At 38.3% G+C, this 12,178-nt stretch overlaps 1 protein-coding gene across 1 annotated transcript; it reads right to left on the bottom strand.

Moving 5' to 3' along the window:
* Positions 1-1,259: 1,259 nt before the first annotated feature.
* LOC306783865 (C-type lectin domain family 4 member E-like) lies at positions 1,260-6,024 on the bottom strand. The gene is made up of 6 exons (XM_079277685.1): positions 5,934-6,024; positions 5,759-5,860; positions 3,752-3,865; positions 2,953-3,095; positions 2,291-2,394; positions 1,260-2,051 (listed from the first exon to the last, which is right to left on the bottom strand). Exons 1-6 carry the CDS (start codon positions 6,004-6,006, stop codon positions 1,889-1,891), a joined length of 699 nt encoding a protein of 232 aa, XP_079133811.1. The 5' UTR covers positions 6,007-6,024; the 3' UTR covers positions 1,260-1,888.
* Between the last annotated feature and the right edge of the window lie 6,154 nt (positions 6,025-12,178).

The following is a 12,178-nucleotide window of genomic DNA, read 5'->3' as shown; positions in this document are numbered from 1 at the left end:
ATGTTCATGATTACACACACACACACACACACACACACACACACACACACACACACCAGAACAAAGAAGGTGTTCTTCACTTCGTCGTATTTTTAGGGAAGAAAACTGAAGCAGTATCTCAGAAAGAAAAGAGAAGTGGTAAAGAAAACTTTTTATCTTCAAACAACATGCGTGAGAACTAAATCCTCTCAGTATTTATCTGGTTTTCTTCACGATGGTTGAAACAAGTTGTGTGCAGCTAATTCCAGAATGGACCCAAAGAAAAATATGAAATAATGAGAATAAACATTCGCCGTTGTGTGAGCGAGTGCATTTCCTGAAGACTTGTACTTTACTAGATTATTCACATTTAATGCAACTTTATACTTCTACTCTATTTTGAATGTTTGTGACACATTTCTTAGCACAACCTTCAACACCGACAGCTGTAAACTGTGTCATGCACATTAATAATAATAATTATATGTGATAAATGTTTTTACTTCAGTGAGTGCAGGACGTTTCCTTGTTGTGGAGGTTTTTCAAAGAGAGAGTGATATCAGTACTTTTACTTCAGTGAAGGATGTGAATACTTCCTCCAGCACTCTTTATCTGACAGACATCAGTCAGAGCTCATCAGTGTTTCATCATCGCTTCAACACAACCAGCGCTAAACGCTCCAACACGGAAACGACAGAGAGAGATTGTGTGGATTCAACATGATGTGTAAACTGTATTTACATTCTGTCTTTGATCTTTGTCAGTGTATTTTCTTTATTTACATTATTTTGTATCCAACAATAAAGCAATCAGAAGGTATTTATAAGTGTAAAGGGTCTGTAGTGACTCCTTTTCAAAATTGTTGATCGCAAAACCGTAGTAACACCAGCCGTCATCTGAATGTTGCCTCTAAGCGAGATACGAAGATGTTTTATTGAATGCTCAGTCTGTTATTTTATGACATTTGCAACTTTATCTCTGAGAACAAACACATTTTCACTTTTTACAACTTTAATCTCTTAATATCTAACACCCTACTTGATGGCAATCTTCTCTCACAAACAGGAACAGTTTGAGAACAATTCCTTAAATGGTCCAATAATGAAGTCATTTTCAATTGCATAGAAATAAATATGCTGTGTAGATGTTATTTGTGAAGTGGACTGTAATATAGTAGGTTTAAGGGACTTTGAGAGATGTTCATACGAGTACGGTGCATTGGTGAGTGTGAGAATAAATGAGTCGTCCTCTAAATGTGGAAGAAAACAGCTGAAGTCAACTTTATTACCCTAATAAGTGCATTTCAGGCTCAAGCTTCATTATAGTATCTATTCAGTATAATATGCAGCTTTAATTCTTTACAGTCATCAGCACATGTATACAGATAAAGATCACAGCTTCCTGTGGTTCATCTTCCTGGTACAAAGCAGCTGATTTACACAAAACAGTCACACGGAGAACTTGATACCTGACCTCCAACCCTTTACATGCTCTCTTTATATCACACACACACCATTTAAAGCCTTTTGCAGAATCATAATAACATGTTGACAGATGTAATACTTGACGGGTGGACAGCAGGACAGAGAGCAGGACTCTGGAGGGACCAGAGGAGGTGGACTCTGTGTTCACATCGTGATGCTTGCTGCTCAAACACAGTCACAGTTGATGGACAATGTTTTTTCCTCATGTTGCATTTTTAATGTGAAGATGTCGGCCGTATTATCTGACCAGAGAATTGTTTTTGTTGCTTATGATGCCAATTCAATAAATGCACGACAGGAATGTACAGCTGTTTGTGTTTTGTTGTGTTTGTTGTGTTATAAATGTGCTACAACTTCATTTCATTGAGCATCTCTGTGTTTAACAATGACAATAAATGATCCTTGAACCCTTGAACCTTGAAATATTAAGCCAGATTTTCACAGATCCAATGCACAGATGTATCACACCGCAGATCATTCCAGTTTATTTCTGTGTTCCTGCTAACTTTAATTTCAGCACAGTCCTCTTCACCAAACTGTGGATCTCCTCCACCGTTATCAGGTTGATTAAAGTTGACATCCCAGTACCTAGGAGGTGATTATTCAAAACATTTAATAATGCAGCTTTTAAGTTTCTCGAGTAAAATAAAAATGAGGATTTTTTATCTTCTGACCAAATTACTTTAATTCTCCGTGCAGAGCAGCAACACTTGCAAAACAATGTTTCAGTTAAGTTTGAATTTGGTAATACTTATTGAGAGTTTAACCACTAATAATAACAATAGTAGGTGCAGCAATAGTTGTATGAACATTGTTGTGTGTCTTACGCTTCAGTCAGTGGAGTTCCATCAACCCATTTCCAGGTGCCCTCGTCGTCTCCGTCACTCAAACCAATCCAAGTGCGATCTGTGACGATGCTTGAGAGGAATTCCTGTTCAAGATTAAAAGGACAGAAAGTCTGTTTAAATATATATATATATTTAATTTGTAGACATATTATTAATGCAGTTTAGAGTGATCCATCCGAACACTCTGATAATAATTCACTTATAAATCGTACTAGCTCAAAGATGGCATGTTATTTTAATGTAATCATTATAGCTGATATACAGTAAATAATACATCAGGATGTTATGTCCACATCTGTATCGACTAATATACAGAATACAAGCAGAGTAAAAGAGAAGAAGAAAAGACTGGAGGGCATGAATACCCATGAAATAAAAACAAAAATATATTCCAGAATAAAAAGTATCTGAACAATAACACCATTAAAGTGCAGCGTGGTGAAAAAGGAGCAGACGTGGTCAGTGGTGGAAGACGTACTCATATCTTTACTCAAATACTTCTATACAACCAGAGGAGTCGCCCCCTGGTGGACACTAGAGAGAATGCAGCTTTAACACATGAAGCTTTGGCTTCACTTGTCAAACCCAGAGGTTGTCATCTGGAAACACTAAAGATAAATATATATATAATTTCACACTACCTGTTCTTGAAGCGAGTCTATGATCACCAGATCTGCTCCTTTGTCTCTGCAGTCCTTTCTGCTCACCTCCCAGGAACCAGTCCGTGTAGAGAGAAGATAACAGGAACTACTGAACCTCCTCCATCCTTCAGGACACGTTTCCTCTGTAAAATGATGCAAACATAAACCAATAAAGATCAGACGAGACCCACGTCTTTAAAATGAAGCCGTTGTGTTGTTGTTGACTTCCTGCTGAGACCTCTGAACTGTTGAGCTGTGGAGCGCATCACTACGACACACATCACTTTACTTTAACTTACTGTTCTACATCTCTGTATATAAGATTCATTACTTCTCATCACACAGAGAAACAAACTAAATACCTGTTTACATAAACGTTTATGCATCTTGCAATTATTATCTTCCACAAATACATCATTTCATTTCATAGATGTTATATTTTATCCCTTTATTGGAACTTCTGAACTATTTTATGTCTCATACATCCATTTTTGCTTGCGTGATTTTTTTAAATACATATTTATTGATAATTGTTGTCGGGAGACTGAGATTAAGGTTTTCATTGCAAACATTGCTTCTCTGTAGTTGTTGTGCACATAACAATAAATAACTTGAAACTTTCCTCCCTCGGCCTCATCTGAAGGGTCTGTAGTGACTCCTCACACTCGACTATCAGAACAACTACTTATTGGATCAAATGACTGATTACTTACAGATTTATTTCTTCATCACATCTGAACAAAAAGTAGGCAATGTATTTAAAAAATTTTTAAAATAGTTTACAGAGACAAGGACTCACTCTGATTGCACCAACGCTGACGTCTGTCCATCTCTTCCGTCAGATTAGTGAGGCTGGCGTTCAGCAGGTCTCTCTCTTCAGACACAGAGGACAGCTTGTCTTCACTGGCCCGGTCTGGAATAAATGAAGATAATAACACATCATGTGTTCATACTGGTGTATTCATGTGTTCATACTGGTGTATTCATGTGTTCATACTGGTGTATTCATGTATTCATACTGGTGTATTCATGTGTTCATACTGGTGTATTCATGTATTCATACTGGTGTATTCATGTGTTCATACTGGTGTATTCATGTATTCATACTGGTGTATTCATGGATTCATACTGGTGTATTCATGTGTTTATACTGGTGTATTCATGTGTTCATACTGGTGTATTCATGTATTCATACTGGTGTATTCATGTATCATACTGGTGTATTCATGTGTTCATACTGGTGTATTCATGTATTCATACTGGTGTATTCATGGATTCATACGGGTGTATTCATGTGTTCATACTGGTGTATTCATGTGTTCATACTGGTGTATTCATGTATCATACTGGTGTATTCATGTATCATACTGGTGTATTCATGTGTTCATACTGGTGTATTCATGTGTTCATACTGGTGTATTCATGTATCATACTGGTGTATTCATGTAGCATACTGGTGTATTCATGTATTCATACTGGTGTATTCATGTGTTCATACTGGTGTATTCATGTATCATACTGGTGTATTCATGTGTCATACTGGTGTATTCATGTATCATACTGGTGTATTCATGTGTTCATACTGGTGTATTCATGTGTTCATACTGGTGTACTCATGTATCATACTGGTGTATTCATGTATCATACTGGTGTATTCATGTATTCATACTGGTGTATTCATGTATCATACTGGTGTATTCATGTGTTCATACTGGTGTATTCATGTATCATACTGGTGTATTCATGTGTTCATACTGGTGTATTCATGTATCATACTGGTGTATTAATGTATCATGCTGGTGTATTCATGTATCATACTGGTGTATTCATGTATCATGCTGGTGTATTCATGTATCATACTGGTGTATTCATGTATCATGCTGGTGTATTCATGTATCATGCTGGTGTATTCATGTGTTCATACTGGTGTATTAATGTATCATGCTGGTGTATTCATGTATCATACTGGTGTATTCATGTATTCATACTGGTGTATTCATGTATCATACTGGTGTATTCATGTATGCATACTGGTGTATTCATGTGTTCATACTGGTGTATTCATGTGTTCATACTGGTGTATTCATGTATCATACTGGTGTATTCATGTATCATACTGGTGTATTCATGTATTCATGCTGGTGTATTCATGTATTCATGCTGGTGTATTCATGTGTTCATACTGGTGCTCTTTTAAAGCAACAGAACGGGCAAAACCTTTGAGCAATTTTGCTTCTTTTTAGACTCGTGGAGAGAAAACATTAAAAACACACTCAGGTGTTTATTTTACTACGTTGTCTATTTGAATCTGTAGATTTCTCCTAAATTCACAAAACATTCGGAGATAATGCCTCATTTGCATATTTAAACATAACATTTAAAAAAAATATGAAATGCAAGAAATAATTGTCTTAAAAGATAAAGACAAATCCAAACACTGTTGAGGTATATTTACAACAACATCCCAATCATCTTTTCCAGCTAATATAAAGACACTGAGCAAATGTTGAAATGACCACCAGCAACCTGAATACAAACATGGTTTAGGGCCAATTTAAAAGTTGGCGAAAGGTTCATCTCCATGAATGATGGAGAAATTCATATTCATAACAAATACATCTACAAAACCATTACCCCAAGAAGTAAGTGTTTCATTTCAGTTTAACCTTAAAGTGCTTCAACGACAACAAGCAAAAGAAAAAAATGACACAAGTCAAGAAAGGAAAAGCGTCACAGAGGAGCCAGGATGACATTTAGGTCAAGCATCTTTCAGAGCAGCTGTAACTTGGATGAAGATCAGACTCACAGTGGACACCGAGGCCGATGAGTCCAGCCAGCAGGAAAACACTCAGCAGCCCCAGAGACAGAACAACAGCTCCATGAGATCTGCTCTCTGATCTCCTGGGACCTGAACACAGAGTAAAGACAGTAAAGCACACAAACAGTAATCAGAGGGTGAAGTACACACTGATCACTCTCACCTGGGTGAGTTGTTGAAGGTCTTGAGGAAACTTCAGGCTTCTCATATTCAACGTTGTTGTAGATTTCCTCCATCGCTCATAACGACGGCCAGCTGTTAAATGATGAACGTGTTGCTGGTTTCAACTTCCAAATGTCTTCACTTTTGAGGAAGTCACAAGTTTCAGAGGTGCTAAAAATCCTCTGCCACAATATTATCATATCTACTCTCATATATGTGTCTGCTATGCTTCTATTCTATTCAATTCATTTCAAAAGCGGCTTTATTGGCATGGGAAATATACATTTATATTGTCAAAGAAAGTGTCAAATAAAAACAAAAAAGTATCAAATCTACAAAAAACAGAATATAGAAATGTGTGAACAGAGCTATGTAGCATTGCAACATTGTAATAAATCGATTACATCTGTCTATATATATATATGTAGATATATATATATATATCGATAGATATATAGAGCTATATATAAAACAGAACACTTGAGGAAGATTTTATTTCTGTTCATGATTACACACATACAGACCAGAACAAAGAACTTAAAAACAGTTTTGAAGTTGCTTCACCTTTAAAGTCGAGCTTCAATAAATGAAAGGATGAAACCTGATAAAGTAAACTCCCTAAAAAATACAAAATCTGTCTTTTTCTTGCCTGAAATGCGGAAGCTGTCTGCTGCTGATCATAAACACACAAAAGTTGACATCATTTTCAGGAAGGTCTTGTTCACTTCATCGTGTTTTTAGGAAAAACAACTTAAGCAGTATCTCAGAAAGAAAAGAGAAGTGGTAAAGAAAAAGAGAAGAAGTGGTAAAGCAGGCTTTTTATCTTCAAGCAACATGCGTGACAACTAAATCCTCTCAGTATTTATCTGGTTTTTCTTCACGATGGTTGAAACAAGTTGTGTGCAGCTAATTCCAGAATGGGCCCTGCTCATTGTTCTTGGGGACTTCAACAGAGCAAACCTCAGCAAAGAACTGCCTAAATACAGACAGCATATTAAGTGTAGCACCAGGGACAAAAACACACTGGACCACTGCTACACTGTAATAAAGGACGCATATCGCTCAGTCCCCCGTGCAGCTTTGGGACTCTCTGATCGCTGTTTGATTCATCTTCTCCCGACCTACAGGCAGAAATTAAAATCTGCAAAGCCTGCGGTGAAGACGGTGAAGAGATGGACCAACGAGGCAAAGCTGGAGTTACAGTCCTGCTTTGCCTGCACTGATTGGAGTGTTTTTGAGGCTGCTGCTACAGACCTGGATGGGCTCACTGACACTGTGACATCGTACATGAGTTTTTGTGAGGACATGTGTGTGCCGACTAAAACCTTCTGCACGTTCAACAACTCTGAGTAAACTGTGTCATGCACATTAATGATAATAACTATATGTCATAAATGTTTTTACTTCAGTGAGTGCAGGACGTTTCCTTGTTGTGGAGGTTTTTCAAAGAGAGAGTGATATCAGTACTTTTACTTCAGTGAAGGATGTGAATACTTCCTCCAGCACTCTTTATCTGACAGACATCAGTCAGAGCTCATCAGTGTTTCATCATCGCTTCAACACAACCAGCGCTAAACGCTCCAACACGGAAACGACAGAGAGAGATTGTGTGGATTCAACATGATGTGTAAACTGTATTTACATTCTGTCTTTGATCTTTGTCAGTGTATTTTCTTAATTTACATTATTTTGTATCCAACAATAAAGCAATCAGAAGGTATTTATACGTGTAAAGCGAGGCCAGTTCATTGGTGCAGCAGCTTTAAAACACACAAACTCACTGCAGTCAAGAGACGAGGTCACTCTGAGGAACTGTTACTCAGGTAATCGTACGACACTGACACATGCAGCAGGTCAGTCACGACATTTCTCCACTCCCATGTATTTATACATTCCTTTGAATGAAGTCATGACACAAGGCTCTGCTCCCTGTTCTTGTTTTGTATGTGTGTAATGTCTGTGTTAGTGTGACAGCTCTTTCAGTGCAGCGTGAACTCGGGCTGCACAATGAATCTAATATTAATCACGATTCTGGCTCATCACATGGTCTCCTGAACCCCACTGCTGTGTCCCCAGAAGCTGCAGCTACAAACTGCAGCTGTGGTTTAGCATCAACACTGGAGAGATCAGCTGATGCCACTAGATGTCACTGCAGGTGGAAACAGATCCTGCTGCACGCTGGTTTTCAGAGGAGATTCACAACTTCAATCTTTAACCATCCAATAAAGGACGAGATATTATATTGTCCAACTGATGTAATATCATTTCATTATTCTTCAAATAAAATAAAAAGACACATGCTTCAGTTGATGTTTGGTGCCAAGATGAGGGTTAGTGACTATCTGTCAAACTGGAGCGGTCGATTCATTCAGGTCACAGAGAACAAAAGCAAACTGAAATCATTAAAACGTTGTATTGTATGACTGATTACCGCTGCAGTTCTAATGTAAGATTATTGAAACTATAGATTTAGTGTTGTGGGTGTGATATAATTTTTTTAGATCAAAATATAAACCTGATGCTTGTGATGATCAAAAGTGCAGCTATTGATGTGTTGTTTTAGAGGCATTTCTGAATAGTTCCTTTCAGGAATGAGTGTTAATGGTGGCTGAACTGCAGAGTAAAAACAAAACAAAAAATAAGCTTGGTTGCAGTTTTCCAAAGTAAATGAACTGAATGAACACACAGCATTGTGTGAAGTTGTCTGAACGATGGAAGGATCGTTGTGTGTCCAGTTGAACTGCAGTTTAGCTGAACGTATGTCAGAAGAGAACGTAGTTATTTGCTGTTACCTCTGAATCAGATTTACATTTTAGAGCTTTGAGATAACCCCTGCTGGAACACATTTATAATCCCCCATCATTAATGTGCTGAACTGTGTCACGTTACAACACTTGCATCAGCATTAAAGTTATAGTTTTGACCCAAAGGCAACAGTTTTTAATGAAATGAATAGAATATATATATAAGTATATATCCAAAATGAAATAAAAGTACTGGGGGAAAAAAACAAAAGCCGGTGTCAACAACCAATAAACATACACTTTAAAATAGACACAGTACATCCAAGTGAGAGTTGTGTGTATTTACTGTATATAGAGATGTTTTGGAGTTTTGTTTGTTTTATACACCCTGCTCTTATAAAGATGACATTTACCGGTAGTTTCAGTTAATTTATACTTGGAATGAAAAAATGTAGCTTGTCTTCTGTGCACATAATAAAATAGTCTGGGATATGTGTATATATATATATATATATATATATATATATATATAGTACGCTATTATTTTAATATCATAGTGTTGAACATTAAATACATGTACAAGGGTGTAACGTTAGATATGGGAGAGACAATCAGTTTGTTAATATTTAAATAGTACTTATGCTTCGTTATAATAATACATATTTCATCAATTATATTGTACAAGTACCACTGTAACGGTTACCACATACTTTTCCATCTACATGTGGAACTAATCCGCGGGTGACGGCTCACGTGACCGCAGTTGTCCTACGGAGCTAATGACGTTAGCATGCTAGCAGGAAGTAGACGGAGCTGAACGTAACCTAGCAACCCAGCGCAGGTCAGAGCGAGCAAACGGTTGTTAACGGTTAGTTTGTCTGGAGGGAGAGTTGCTGTGGTTTAGTGACAATGTCTAAAGTCCGAATGTTGAGATATTTAGTCAACCAGCGACTAACTGCGGCGGAGGAAGAGATGTTTGGTCTGTTTGAAGGAACGATAGCAGAGCTCGAGGAGGAACTGTCTCGTTCAAAAGAGCAGAACGAGCGACAACGGAGACTACTGGACGCTGTTTACAACCCTGCAGTCCGGATACAAAGAGCAGGTTGGTTCACTGTATTTCTTCTCTGTTGTCGAACACTGTTCATGCTCCGGCTGAGAACTTTATCATGTAGTTTGGAGTGAGGTCAACCTTGACCTATAGGTTCCTGAGAGCAGTCTCTAGAAAAAGTTTGTTTGTTCAGATTGTGTCATTGCTCAACACTAATATTTCTTTGTAACGTCTCTGTGTGTGTTTACTGTTTTCCTGCAGACGTCCAGCAGCTGTTGGTGGTTGAAGAAGAGGTTCCCCCTGAGCAGCAGGAGTGGAGCTCCAGTCTGGACCAGGAGGACCCAGAGCCCCCACACATTAAAGAGGAACCGGAGGACCCAGAGCCCCCACACATTAAAGAGGAACAGGAGGATCCAGAACCCCCACACATTAAAGAGGAACCGGAGGACCCAGAGCCCCCACACATTAAAGAGGAACCGGAGGACCCAGAGCCCCCACACATTAAAGAGGAACAGGAGGACCCAGAGCCCCCACACATTAAAGAGGAACAGGAGGATCCAGAGCCCCCACACATTAAAGAGGAACAGGAGGATCCAGAGCCCCCACACATTAAAGAGGAACAGGAGGATCCAGAGCCCCCACACATTAAAGAGGAACCGGAGGACCCAGAGCCTGAACAGATGGAAACAGAAGCTGATGGAGAGGACTGTGGAGGACCAGAACCAGACAGGAACTTGGATTCAGACAGACATCAAGGACCAGATACTGATGACAAGACTGGAGAGTCTTCTGACACTGATGACAGTGATGATTGGAAGGAGAACAGACAACCTCAGTCAGGTTTAAACTTTTTAAAACCTGATGAAGTTTCTGTCAGTGATTCAAGATGTAGTGCTGGTGAGAAACTATTAACATGCTCTGAGTGTGGGAAAACAACTGGCAGAAGTGGAGATCTGAAGACACACATGAGAGTCCACACAGGAGAGAAACCTTTCAGCTGCTCAGTTTGTGAGAAATCGTTTTCACGGAAAGACAGTTTAAAGACACACATGAGAATCCACATAGGAGAGAAACCTTACAGCTGCTCAGTTTGTGAGAAATCTTTCAACTGTTGTTCAAATTTAAAGACACACATGAGAGTCCACACAGGAGAGAAACCTTTCAGCTGCTCAGTTTGTGAGAAATCGTTTTCACGGAAAGACAGTTTAAAGATTCACATGAGAATCCACAGAGGAGAGAAACCTTTCAGCTGCTCAGTTTGTGAGAAATCGTTTTCACTGAAACACAGTTTAAAGATTCACATGAGAATCCACAGAGGAGAGAAACCTTACAGCTGCTCAGTTTGTGAGAAATCGTTTTCATGGAAACACAGTTTAAAGATTCACATGAGAATCCACAGAGGAGAGAAACCTTTCAGCTGCTCAGTTTGTGAGAAATCTTTCAACTGTTGTTCAAATTTAAAGATTCACATGAGAGTCCACACAGGAGAGAAACCTTACAGCTGCTCAGTTTGTGAGAAATCTTTCAACTGTTGTTCAAATTTAAAGACACACATGAGAATCCACACAGGAGAGAAACCTTACAGCTGCTCAGTTTGTGAGAAATCTTTCAACTGTTGTTCAAATTTAAAGACACACATGAGAATCCACAGAGGAGAGAAACCTTACAGCTGCTCAGTTTGTGAGAAATCGTTTTCACTGAAACACAGTTTAAAGATTCACATGAGAATCCACTGAGGAGAGAAACCTTACAGCTGCTCAGTTTGTGAGAAAAGATTTTTGTGCAACGCAGCTCTAAAGGTACACATGAAAACTCACACAGGACAGGATCCCCTTTAGCCCTTTTAGCCAATCACCCCTCCGCACATCCCTTCGAGCGGTGGGCCCATAGGGCGGTCTCACTCTCTATTTGTTCTATATTCTCACTCTCTATTTGTTCTATATTCTCACTCTCTATTTGTTCGATATTCTCACTCACAATTTGTTCTATATTCTCACTCTCTATTTGTTCTATATTCTCACTCTCTATTTGTTCTATATTCTCACTCTCTATTTGTTCTATATTCTCACTCTCTATTTGTTCGATATTCTCACTCACTATTTGTTCGATATTCTCACTCTCTATTTGTTCGATATTCTCACTCTCTATTTGTTCGATATTCTCACTCACTATTTGTTCTATATTCTCACTCTCTATTTGTTCTATATTCTCACTCTCTATTTGTTCTATATTCTCTCTCTATTTGTTCTATATTCTCATTCTCTATTTGTTCGATATTCTCATTCACTATTTGTTCTATATTCTCACTCTCTATTTGTTCTATATTCTCACTCTATTTGTTCTATATTCTCACTCTCTATTTGTTCTATATTCTCACTCTCTATTTGTTCGATATTCTCACTCTCTATTTGTTCTATATTCTCACTCTCTATTTGTTCGATATTCTCACTCACT

The sequence above is a fragment of the Melanostigma gelatinosum genome, assembly GCF_949748355.1.
Source record: "Melanostigma gelatinosum genome assembly, chromosome: 10".
NCBI classification, from domain to species: Eukaryota; Metazoa; Chordata; class Actinopteri; order Perciformes; family Zoarcidae; genus Melanostigma; species Melanostigma gelatinosum.
This window is presented reverse-complemented; position numbering and strand designations above follow the sequence as displayed.